The sequence below is a fragment of the Hemicordylus capensis genome, chromosome 2, assembly GCF_027244095.1.
Source record: "Hemicordylus capensis ecotype Gifberg chromosome 2, rHemCap1.1.pri, whole genome shotgun sequence".
NCBI classification, from domain to species: domain Eukaryota; kingdom Metazoa; phylum Chordata; class Lepidosauria; order Squamata; family Cordylidae; genus Hemicordylus; species Hemicordylus capensis.
In genome coordinates, this window is record NC_069658.1 from 390,645,293 (window position 1) to 390,658,420 (window position 13,128).

General features: G+C 46.1%; 1 protein-coding gene and 1 long non-coding RNA gene across 5 annotated transcripts in view; one reads left to right on the forward strand and one right to left on the reverse strand.

Annotated features, from left to right (window-relative positions):
* Positions 1 to 13,128, reverse strand: part of MGAT5B (alpha-1,6-mannosylglycoprotein 6-beta-N-acetylglucosaminyltransferase B) — a 312,928-nt gene that overhangs the window by 283,920 nt on the left and 15,880 nt on the right. For all 3 annotated transcript variants that reach the window (XM_053294465.1, XM_053294466.1, XM_053294464.1), the window contains exon 2: positions 2,264 to 2,376. In XM_053294465.1, coding sequence (XP_053150440.1) covers positions 2,264 to 2,333 — 70 coding nt within the window. In that variant the 5' untranslated portion in view covers positions 2,334 to 2,376. The remainder of the gene's footprint in view (positions 1 to 2,263; positions 2,377 to 13,128) is intronic.
* Positions 5,194 to 13,128, forward strand: part of LOC128344414 (uncharacterized) — a 28,241-nt gene continuing 20,306 nt past the window's right edge. For both annotated transcript variants that reach the window (XR_008315843.1, XR_008315842.1), the window contains exon 1: positions 5,194 to 5,364. This is a non-coding gene — a long non-coding RNA (uncharacterized LOC128344414). The remainder of the gene's footprint in view (positions 5,365 to 13,128) is intronic.

The window sequence follows — 13,128 nt, forward strand, 5'->3', positions numbered from 1 at the left end:
GATGGGGTCAGGGAGAATTCAGTAAATAAGGAGACACTTCTCAAATGCTTGGGGCCTCCATCGCAGGGGAGGGATAAGAGAAGGCAGAAGGGGAAGTAGGTGTGTGGGGGGGGAGGAGATAGGGACCAAGAGCTACTATAGATGGAACTGAGGAGCGAGCCTGGTGGGCTCTAGGAACATAGGAAGCTGCCATATACTGAGTCAGACCATAAGTTTATCTAGCTCAGTATTGTCTTCACAGACTGGCAGCAGCTTATCCAAGGTTGCAGGCAGGAATCTGTCAGCCCTATCTTGGAGAAGCCAGGGAGGGAACTTGGAACCGTCTACTCTTCCCAGAGTGGCTCCACCCCCGAGGCGAATATCTTACAGTGCTGTAAAATCTGTATGTGCATACACCATACACAGATTGTGCATACATTGGAGTATTTAACTTCAACTTAACTCATTTTTCCATTGGGTGTATACAGGTGGAATGGCTTGAACATGGCACTCAGATACAGTGCATTATTTTGTGAGGACACAAGCAGCTAAAGGGTCAATGCCTAGCAATGGCTGAGAAAGCAATGGTGTATCATTATGATGTCATTCAGGAGAAGCCTCCAACTTGGCAGCATTAATACATATGCAACAGCCATGGACAGACCTCTTGTCCCTTACCTAATTGTAAGCTATCCAGCAACTCCCTCCATGACTAGTTCAAACATAGCCTTCATGTAGCTTGGAGGCAATTTTCCTTTGCAAATGCTCTTTTTAAAAAGATGTGCTTCTAAATAGCATCTCACTCCTGCATACCTCACCTCCCCCTTTTGAAGTTAAGCTGTAGTGAAATTCTCTCTCTTCTAGCCTCCCTACAGTATTTCACGGTTGTACTTCATAACATTGTGGAGGATAATTTTCAGAATTAGAGAGCTCTGTCACAGTTCCTTCCTTTCTACCTACCAACCATTTGCAATAATTAATTGCAGGGCTATCAAGGACACAGCCCAAACCAGCTTGCCCAAATAGTTCAGGCCCAACATGTTACCATGCATGGACATAAAGAGCTAAGCTTCTTTATCCAGGGTCAGGCCATTGGCCCACCTAGGTCAGGATTCTCTACACTAACTAGTAGCAGCTCCCCAGGGTTTCAGGCAAGGATCCTTCCCAGCCCTGCCTGGAGATGCCAGGGACTTTGCCTGGGACATGTTGCATGCAAAACAGGTGCTCTACCAGCAAGCCAGTCTCAATGACAGAATAAAGCTATTTCTGTCATCCACCTTCGATACTGGACAAAATAATATTGTGCCATCTTGGAAGCCAATGGATGGAACATAGAACTTGGAACGAACACACACACACACACACACACACACGCGCGCGCGCACCCCTGCCCTTCCCATCTCCACAAGGCAACATGGGAAGGAGCCAGCCACTGCAAGTAATGAAACCACACAAATCCAAGTGTTGTGGAAGTAAAGGACTAGCACATGGACACTTGACAGATCTGCTTTCTCTCCACTTCTGCTCCTTGGCCCCCTACCTCACGGGGCTGTTGTCTGGACAACTGAAATGGCTGTAAGTAATCTTGACACAAAGCACATTATGTGGCACTGCAACAAGCACAGCACTAAGAATGTGCCATAGTGAACAGACCTTGCACACCCATGTTCCCTCTGAGCCCATTGGTACAAGCACACTGAATAGAGCCATGATCTTGCCCATCAGGAATTTAATTCTCTTCCTGAGAAAACACAAGACAGATCCAGAAGAAATTATCCCATTTCCAAGAGCTCCATGAGCAAGTTAAATGCAGGGTTGCCAGATCAGAAGCCTGGAGAATAATGTCTGCCTTTGAGATATTTGCTGTAGCAAGAGATCTGGCTAGCTGAGGTGGGAGGTAATGAAGAGATGGGAGTCCATGCCCCTACCAAAGAACATCGAGAGGAAGTGGTGTTGGATATACCGTGCAGGTGTGCAGCTACCAACTAGGCAGCAGTTCCCTGCATGGGTGCAGGGTGTTAAGAGCTAGACAGCACCTTGCGCCTGCATGGTGCTGAGTGACCCAGTCTTCCACTGTCCCCACCACCACCACCTCTTCATTCCTGCTGTAAGAACATGCTGCTTCCACCCCTGCACCACTACTATTTGGTTGAGACTTGCCAAATACCGTCTCCTGCCCCCTCTCACTAGCTAGTCTCCAACTGTACAACGTGAGACTGGAAAAGCAAAACTATTCTTCAGGTTGCTCATCTGGCCAACTCGATAAAATGATGGATGGAGTTACCTTCTGTTCTGATGGTGAATGGAGAGTCTCCCAGTCGTTTGGCTGAAAACTGGCCTCCCAGTGATGTCATTAAGAAGCAGAGAGTGAAAAATCCAATCCCCACAATGAATATCCTGTATAGGGAGAAAAAAGAGAGGAGGCACAATCAGGCATGTAGCTAAATAATATGCTGGAAAAGTCTACACATGTCCACTAAGGGCTACTTAGCTGCAAGAGGCTTTCTGGGAACCTCTATTACTTAAAAATCTAGCATTAGCCCACGATGCTCCCAAAGGATGCAGAAGGGATTATTCCAAATGCTAGAACTGGATCAGCCAGTGGAACTGGAAAACTGAGAAGAAGTTCCCTTTTAACATCAGAATGCGTATTTAAGGGCACTTTGCTTTGTCACAGGTATGTGTGGTTTGTTTGGGGTTGGTTTTTTTTTTAACATCACAAACTAAGCAATTACCAAGTAACTCTAGGCAGTAACTACAAAGTGACTTTGTAACTGCACTAAATAGGAAATTTGAAAACACAGCCATCAAACTTCACAGCTTCTTGTTCCCCCTTTTCTCATACTTGTTGGATTGAATAAGCTGCAGGCAGGAATGAACACTGTGTTAGCCAGAAGGGAGCAGAGCATCTCTTCTCAGCTAGACAAATTAACTGCACTTAACCAGAATGAAGAAGCCATAAAACTTCAGGGTCACAGGGCATGATCCACTGGGAAGTTTTCCTGCACAAGCTTGGGTGAAATGCTTTTGCACAGCTCTCATTCACTTCTGAACTGCATGTTATTTCACCTACTCTATAAAAAAGAAGATACTCTGTGTGGCATCATAGTGAGGCAAGTCACACAAACAGTGTGAGGAGTAGAAAGGAGGTCTGCGGGGAGAGTGGGCTTAGCCCACTCTCCCTGCAGATGATTCAAAGGCAGCCCTGGGTGGCCGAATCGGCCGCCCACACAACTGCCAGCTCCATCACAGAGCTGGCAAGGGCTGCGGGAATCGGGGTCCGCATGGCCCCCGGAAGTTCCAGGATGCCCCGTGTGAGTGCACGGGACATCCTGGAGAGACCCCCGAGGTGTCTACTCATCAGGGGGCTACTCGTATGTTGCCATGCACCGCGGCTACACATGACCAAAAAGATGAGCTCAATGAAGTGCTTGCTCCGTTAACCTCATCTAAGGGGAGTAGGGAGGCTTGCTGCCGGGAGCCATGCGTCTCCCTTAGCCCGCTTTTGGGTGATCATGAGAATAGCCTCAGTGTATAGCACTTAAAGGGTTAGCATGTTAAGAGGTGGAGTTAAATAAAGGAACAAGGGCTGCCTCCCCTGGGAAGCTTCTTCTTCCATGTGTGTTCTCCTAAAATGGCTGCTGGTCTTTCTTTGAAAACACTGCATGGTACAGAATGGGATCCTTTCTTTAAGTCAGCAAAGAAATAATATTTAGAACAACCCACAACAAAGGGTGAAGGGTGGGGAGGAGAGACTGAGATTGTTTGCTGAAGGATACAGCCAAGGGAAAATTTAAGGACATAGGTTTGGAAAGCTATGGATCCTTTAACAAACATGGCAGAACAGAAATCACAGGAACAACAAGTGAATGCTCTCATTTTTGCTATGGGAAATTCTGCAGAAGATATTCTGTGTGGTTTACCACTCACTACAGAAGAGCAAAAATATTACAAGAAAGTGAAAGAAGGTTTTGATAACCATTTCATTGGGAGACAACGAAGCTATTCCCATGATTACTGGAAAGCAGGCCAAGGGAGCTTAGCCTGCTTTCCAGGGATCGTGGGGACCACCAGGCTCGCAGACGAGCCCGGTGCTCCCAAGGCGGCTAGCCCACCTAATTCCCCCTCCCCTTAAACGAGGTTTTTAACCTCACTTTTAAAAACCTTTTTTTTTTTTTGCTCGTGTGTCGCCGCGGCACGTGGCAACACACAAGTAGACCCCAACTGAGAGGCTGCAAGCAGCTTTCTGGGCTTGGGGGTCTCTCCAGGATGCCTCATGCACTCGTGCGGGGCATCCTGAAACTTCCGGGGGCTACATGGCCCCCTATCCCCACAGCCCCCACCGGCACCGTGATGGAGCCAGCAGTTGGGCTACCTTTTGATTGTCTGCAGGGACCGTGGGCTAAGTGGGGAGAGAGGGCTAAGCCCACTCTCCCCACAGACCCAGAAGAAGCTCTTCTCACCGATCACAAGAAGAGCTTCAGTACGTCATATATGAAAGAGCTAAGTTTAATAGGTGAAGCCAGGAACTTCACCTAGGAGAAACTGCACACACCTTCATTACTTCTGTGCATGCCTTACTTAAGCAATGCAACTATGGAAATCTCAAGGAGAAGCTTATAAGAAACAGGGTTGTTGTGGGCATTAAAAGATACAAAACTGTCAGCTCGACTTCATTTGGATCCTGATCTCACTTTGGCCACTGCCATTGCATGCGTGTGTCTTCATGAAACCATAACAAAACAGCTGAATCTGCAGGCAACTATCCCAAACAATATGGTGCCTGATAATGTGGGCATTATAAATGCTAAGAACAAAAGGCAGGGGGTCAGATAGTCAGACCTAAGTGTCAACTTAAACCATCACCATTAATGGAATCTGGGAAAGTAAAGCAAACAGTTATAAACTCCGGAGAAAGTTATGTGTGGACGCTGTGGTAGAAAATCTATCCATACTTGGCAACAATGGCTGGTAAAAGATGGGGAATGTAGGCACTGCCGTCAAATAGGGCATTTTGCAGCTGTCTGCCCAACCCCCCGGGGGTGTTAATTCAATTGCGCAAGGGGAGAAAAATGTCTCTAGGCCCACAGGGCCTGGAGGGCCCCCCAAGGCTCCTTAGCCAGTCCCCCTTGCCTTGCCTGCTGGCCCCCTCTCCTGCTAGCCCTCTTGTTCTGGCCAGGGGAGTGAAGCAGCCTGCAAGCTGCTGCAGCCCCTTCAGTCTCCGCCTCTCAGCTGTAGGGCAGGTGGCGGGGCTTCCAGAGAGGCCTCTGGGCAGGCCTCCCTGAAGCCTGAACTCAAGTGCCGGCAGGCAGGGTGGCCAGCGCTGGCTGCCCTTGCCCACCACAGCTCTGCCCAGCTTTTGACTCCTCAAGCTTAGTAATGGAGGTAGGATGTGATTTCCTTTTTGTGGTTATCCCCCGCTTGGATATTTAGGGATTGCTTGCCATAGAGCTTTAATATAAGGTGTGGGGGGTGTAGGGCAGATTGAAATGACTCTGAATATTTAATTCGGAGATTGAGGAATTTGCTGGTTTAAAATGTTTTTTAAAAATTAAAAAAAACTATTTTTAAAAAAGTAGTTCCACCCCAATATGGAAGAATCTGCCCTCTGCCTTCATCAAAAAACAACCCCATTTCAGACCCAGGCTGGAATGACTGGGCGTAGGGCTTTGGTTTTGAGCAGAGAGGTGTGGGAGGAATATGTATATTTAAATTGAGTGGATTGGACAAATTGTTGGTTTTTAAATATTTTTTAAGTTTTAAAAAAACCATCAAAAAAGTCCTAGAAGCGGCTTGTTTCGTGACAAAAAATTACAAAGTCCTTTAGGTTTCAGTGAAATGTACTTCCAGCTAAATGTGGTTAGATTTGCTGCCTGAGGCTGCAATTCTCTGCACACTTACCTGGAAGCAAACTCTACTGAATTTGTTAGGATTTATGAGAAAACATACATAGGATCGTATTTCATGGTTGAAAGTATCAGCAGTGAGGGGCCCATTTTAAAATCTCGTCTCCAGGCCCACTCCAACCTTGCTGCGCCCCTGCAACCACCCTATATCTGCAAATGGTTTGAAAAGACATCCTACAAGCCAGTGATGTGGAAGCAGTGGGGCCTATCTTTTTAGACTCTATATCCTCTATTGATCAAATGTCATCATAGTAATCTAGTATCAACGTGAATGGCAAAAACATTCAATTTGAAATCAATACAGGAGCTGCAGTCACTGCCATCCCCACGGAAGTCTATGGCCCATCCCAAGATGGATGTTTAATTCCCTCAACCAAAGTGTTGCTGGGTGCCAACAACAACCCTTTGCTCATCTTGGGACAGTTTCAAGCCATGCTGGAAAAAGAGGGTGGTGGGGTTCTACATCACCCTGTGTATACAATACAAGACCTCAATACACTCCTGTTGGGATTGCCTGCACTACACCACTTATGACTTGTGCTGAGACTTGACAACATTGCACAAGACATGACACAAATTCCAGTGTTTTTACATACAGATCCAGTGTTTTTACAGGGTTGGGCAAACTTTCAGGACAATATAAAATTAAGTTGAGCCATCGGCTGTGCCCTTTGGCTTGACCGGGTCCCTGTGCTTTTTCAAGCTAAGGTCAAAGGTGAATTAACTAGGATGGAAAAGACAGGTATTTCCCCAGTAGATTAACCTATGGACTGATGTGCAGGACTAGTAGCAGTGCCAAAGCCAAATGCAAAGATCCACATTTATGTGGATCTCACAGAATTTAACAAATATGTTTGCAGGGAAAGACCCATGCTTCTGGAAGTTGACCAGATATTGGCTCAGTTATCTGGTGCAAAGGTTTTCTCAAAGCTCAATGCTACAACAGGGTTTTGGCAAATTCCTCTGGCAGAAAAATCTTAACTACTGACTACCTTCATTACTCCCTTTGGCAGATATTGAGGCTATACACACAATTGCAGAAAATCGGGATAGCCTCTGCTAGCCCGATTTTCTGCAGTCGTGTGAACCACTGGGCTCAGCTGCGAGCCCGGTGGTTCTAGAGCGGGTAACCTGTTCAAGTATCCCTCCCCTAAAACCGGGTTTGTGGAGCGAGTGCTCTACAAACCTGTTTTTTTTTTTAAATCATGAGTAGCCGTGGCACGGCTCCACGCCACGGCTACTCACGAGGAGACCCCCAGAGGGGAAGCAAAAAGCCACCTCCCAGCTCCAGGGGTCTCGCCAGCATGCCCTGCGCACTCACGCAGGGCATGCTGGAGCTTCCGGGGGGCGATTGGCCCCCGCTCTCCCCAGCCCGCACCGGCTCTGTCACAGAGCCGGCAATCGTGTGGTTGGCCAATCCGGCCGCCCAGGGCTCCTGCTGTGATCATCTGCGGGGAGAGCGGGCTTAGCCTGCTCTCCTTGCTCAGCTCACCAAACCGGGTCTCACTGATCGTGAGACCCGGCTCATTATTTCAATCGCTTTCCATTTGGTCTTTCATAGGCTCCAGAGCACTTTCAAAAGAGTCTCGCAACTGGTATCTGGATTTCCAGGAGTTCTTTGCCATGCAGATGATATTCTGGTTTATGGCACTAACAAACAGGAACATGATGAGAGGCAGTGGACAATAATGGGTCATTTAGAACAAGTGGGCTTCACACTGAATGGAAAAAGTGAATTTGGGAAAACAAGATTCAAGTTTGCAGGACGTATTATTAGCAGAGGTGCATGTAGGTAATTTTGGAGCTGGACCTAAAGGCCTTTGGAGACTCCCCCACCACTGCAAATAAAGCATCATCATGCTCCTCCAGGTGACCACACCACCCAGGACAGACTAAAGAGGATTTGGGGGCCCCCAGGGGCTATGGAGACCCTGGACTTCGGCCCCAAAGTCCAGAGGTAAGAGCATCTCTGATTATTAGTGACAAGGGAATTTAGCCTGATCCAGATATGGTTACTGCACTTGTAAATCTAGCAGAGCCTCTGGATGTATCATGTTTACAGGAACTTCTCCACAGAGATGCTCTGTGGACCTGGGATTGTGCACAAAGAGGTGTGTTTGCAGCTGTAGAACAACTGTATCTTTCTTCTCCAGTTTTGGCACAGTATTCTGAAAAATACCTGACAATTGTGGCTGCAGGTGCTTCCTTATATGGCTTGGGAGCTGTGCTAAGTCAGATTCAACTGCGGGGTGAGAGATGTCCAGTCACATTCTTTTCTTGATGTCTTACTGACACGGAGCAGTGCTATGCTCAGGTAGAAAAGGAAGCGTTAACGGTTACCTGGGCCTGTGACTGTTATAGTTCTCATTTGGTGGGATTAAAATTCACTATGCACACGGATCACAATCCTTTAGTGACCTTACTTGGCTCAAAACCCCTGGATGACCTTCCTCCAAGGATTCTAAGATTTTGCCTTCACCTTGTGATATTTTTGTTCAGTATTGAGCATGTACCAGGAAAGTCACTTGTAACAGTAGATACACTTTTCAGGGACCCTGTTCCTCTACTGCAGTCAAAGGAAGAATGAGCTTTGGCAACAGAAGTGAAAGCTGACTGCATACACAAACTTATCTTCAAGCAACAAAGGGCGATTCCATCAAATTCACATGGTGCAATGCCAGGATGCCACATGTCAGACAGTAATTTGCCTCTGCCAACAAGGATGGGGTACCTGGAAATGAATTCCATTGGCAGTGAGACTGTATTGGCCAGACCAAAATGACCTTCAACTCATAGATGGTTTGCTCATGAAACAGCAACATATTGTCATCCCCAAAGAACTTTGAAGGGATATACTAAATAAAATTCACATAGGGCCAACTCGGTGGTCTCTTTTGTATCTGCACCTTCTACGCATCCTCCCAAAATAGCAAATAAGCATGTATCTATTCTTCTGTATGCGGATGATATGGCAATCATGTCCCAAACCCCAATTGGTTTGAGACGTGCTTTGGGCCTCCTTTCAAAATTTTGTTCCCAAGAGTTCATTGAGATAAATTATGAAAAAGCTAAAGTCCTAGTCTTTGCAAAATGACCCAGGCAATATTGCTGGTCCATCAATGGTCATAGGATTGCACAGGTCATCTCCTTTAAATACCTAGGAGTGGTTTTTCATTCATCAGGCTCACGCAATGCCCACTTCAAATCTACTTTGTTTACGGCACAGCTAACTACGAACCTTATTACATATTTTCATTTCTCGAGGGGGGCTTCTTATATCCCCGCTGCAGTTAAACTATTTGTATCTAAAGTCCACTCTCAAGTGCTGTACGGAGCCCAAATAGGACCTGTTAGCAACTTTACGGCTTTAGAAGCCCTGCAGTCTAAATTTGTGAGATCTATATTGTTAGTCCCCCGATGCGTGCCTAATGTTGCATTAAGACGAGAGGTGGGTATGATTAGATTAGAAACTTGTTACTGGAGGAATATCATATTATTCTGATTAAAATTTGTCTTCTCTTGTGTAGGATTGGCCCCCCTTATTAAGACTGATTGTTTCAGATTTAAGTGGAAGACCCAAATTATTGACAAATTGGCTCATTATGGTTTCTCTCAGGATGAGATTATCAAAATGGGATATGATCGAGCCAGGATTGAGATCAAACAACGTATCATGGACATGGGACTGCAGGAAGAAGTTGCTTCCTTGCCTAAGAATGTCTTTTTTTGGGATCAAATGTTTAACATTAAACCAGCTAGCTATTTGAGTCTAATTACCATTCCTAAATTTAGACGTGCTTTGATGCTCGCCCGTCTAAATGCGCTTCCATCTGCTGTTATGGAGAGAAGATTTAAAGGTACCCCTTTCTCTGCTCGACTTTGCCCTTGTGGGTCTGGTCAAGTGGAGACAAGTGCGCATGCCATTTTATACTGTAATTTCTATAGGGACGCCCGCTTAAGATTAGTGTCCCCTTTGCTGCAACGTTTTCCTGGGCATTTGGATGGCTTCTATTTGAAGTATTTACTGTCCAGTCTTGATGACGACCTAATTTGCAAAATGGCAAGGTACTGTTATATCATTTGCAACATCCGCTTAGGTTTTAATTAATGTTTTGCCTTCTTTTTTCCGTGATTCCTGTTTTATGATTGTAATGGAGGGTGCTCTGCTCTCTTTGGCTTTCAGTAAGATCTATCTGGAGTTCACCACAACTGTCTTAATTTTAACCTGTCAATATTGCGTTACAGTCTGTTTGATTTATTATGCTGAGTTTTTTGTAAGTATGTATGTTTTACTAAGTATTGGTCTATGGCCTCAATAAAGGATGACTGACTGACTCATAGATGGTTTGCTCATGAAACAGCAGCATATTGTCATCCCCAAAGAACTTTGAAGGGATATACTAGATAAAATTCACATAGGGCCAACAAGGCATTACTAAGTGCAGAGCGAGAGCACAGCAGGCTGTTTGGTGGTCTATACTGAGTGTGCAAATAAAAACATTAGTGGACAATTGGGAGACCAGTATTAAAACAAAAAGGCATAAAAACAGAACAAAAGATCCTGATAATATAACCCAAAACAAACAACCAATAAATATGTAAATATAAATTGTATTGAAACCAATATGTTTCTGGGCAAAATACAAGGTGCTAGTTATAACCTGTAAAGCCCTAAACAGCTTAGGCCCTGGGTATTTAAGATAACGGGGCTCTTATGATCAGTGAGAAGAGCTCTGGGGTGATCTGTGGGGAAGATGGGTTTAACTTACCTTTGCTGCAGACGATCTCCAGTCCTTCCCTGGGCGGGCAGATCACCTGCCTAGACAACCGGTGGCTTGCCTGGCAGCTCTGGGGTTTGGGGTGCTGGGAGATGCCACCGTGCATCTCCCGCCCCCGAGCTCCAGTAATGCACCGTGCAAGTGCACAGTGCATTATTGGGACCCCACCCCCCGAGTGTGCCAGACTCATGATCAAAAAATGAAGTTAGGGGAGCGCTCACTCCCTTAACCTCATTTAAGAGGGAAGCTACTTAGGTGAGTTTGCCGCCATGTAGCTGCTAGGATTGGGCCTGGTCCTGGCGGCTCACACAAGCATGCAAAACTGAGCTGGGCTCCCTTAGCCTGGTTTTGCACACTCGTGTGAATAGCCTCAACATCTTCTTCGCCATAAGCCCCACCACCCATTGAGATCATCCAGAGAGGTTTGTCCATTAAGATCATCTGGGGAGGTCCGGTTGCCACTGGCATGGTTGGTGGCGACTCAAAACCGGGCCTTTTCTAGAGTTTCAGCCAGGACTCTGGAATGCACTTCTTAATGAAATTAGATTTCCCCTTCTCTGAATGGTTTTTAAAAGGGTCTAAAAACATACCTGTTTAGTCAGGCTTTCGGTTTATAGTTTTAAAGCTCCAGTTTTAGAGTTTTTATTGGGGCTATTCTCACGATCAACAAAAATTGGGCTAGGAGAGCCTAGCCTGATTTTTTTTGATTGTGTAAACCACCAGGCTCTCAGGCGAGCCCGGTGGCTTACAAGTGGGTCACCCACTTTGGTAGCCTTCCCTAAAGCCCGGGTTTGTGGAGCAAGCACTCCGCAAACCCAGGCTTTCTGATTGTGAATAGCCGTGGCACAGCTCCATGCCACAGCTACTCATGAGGAGACTCCCGGAGGGGGTCTGATCATGAGACCCGATCCATTGTATTTTAAACTGTTTTAATTATGTTAATGTTTTAATTGGTTTTATATTGTGAACCACCCAGGGACATTTTTGTATGGGGTGGTATATAAATGTACTAAAATAAATACATTTACTTTCATAAAATGATAATTTTAAATTAAAGGGGTAATTTTGGGGTTTAAATTGAAAACAATTAAAGATTTATAAAGATGGAAGAAGGGAAGGTGTGGCATAATAACGTATAGCACTTAAAGGGTTAAAAGCTTAACATGTTTAGAGGTGGAGTTTAAAAAAGGAAGGACTGCCTGCCTCCCATGGGAGACTTCTTCTTCAGTTTGTATTCTTCTAAAAGGTCTTTCTTTGCCAGCACTACACTCTGGACTAAAATTAGCCTGCACTAGTCCAACTCCAGCTTATAAAAGATGGCTTTCTTATAATAATGGTGCCCACAGGCATTGCTCTTGGAAACCAAACTAGCAGTAGATGCATGTGTTCAGGGGGATGCTTTACAGTTGTACAGTGCTGGCAGAATGTGGGTGCTACAATTGATTTTACTTATTTTTCACTCAACCTTCATTTTACTGCATTGATCCAGGGAGATATCCCATTTTTTTGGATGCTACCTTAATATAAAATTCAAAGTAACATGAGACCAAGACAAGGGGAACTTGTGGGAAGGGTGGGCAGGTAAGGAGTCTCCAGGAGCCCAGAGAATGGAAGGATCCTGGGCAGCATCCTATTCTGGGCCAAGGCACAACCTCATCTGGTCAGGTTAGAACTAGGGGGCAGGGCTATGACCCGGTGCCTTTTAAAAGGGCCAGGCTGAGACTTCTGGGGAAGACTGAAGCAGGAATCACCTTGCAATGGAAATAGACTTGGCAACTATTAAAGCGGTATATAATAGCATTATAAAGTAGTAACTGATGGGGTGGAGGTGGTCAGGCGCTGAAGGCTCCTTGCAGAAGACCCACATCCTCCCTTCACCAGAGGGCTGCTGATCATGTAAGCCATTGTGCCTTGGCTGGGAGACTTCTTTTTACAAGTTCGGGGGTGGGTGGGTGGGGCTATGATGTGCAGCTGACAAACCCATGACAGTGTTGAAATGGATCATCTTGCATATTGGAACTCTTGTTTTCCTTTGTGGTGGACCTCTGGGTTAGTTATATGCTGGATCACTAACACAGAGAAAAATATCATTTTTCTTTAAAATTAAAAATATCATTATAACTGGCAGGATACCCCTGACACCTTCACGTTTACAGGACACTGTTGTCTCCGAGGCGGCTCTCACAATCACAGAGACCCGCCTCCATAGGGCCGGATCAGTCGCCCACACAACTGCCGGCTCTGTGACGGAGCCGGCGGGGGCTGGGAGGATCGGGGGCCACACGGCCCCCAGAAGCTCCAGTATGCCCTGCGTGAGCCCTGCGCATGGCATACTGGAGGGACCCCTGAGACAGGAGGCTGCTTTTAAGCCTCCAGGTCAGGGGTCTCCTCGTGAGTAGACATGGTGTGGAGCCATGATCCAAAAAACCGGGTTTGCGAAGCACTCGCTCCACAAACCCAGTTTA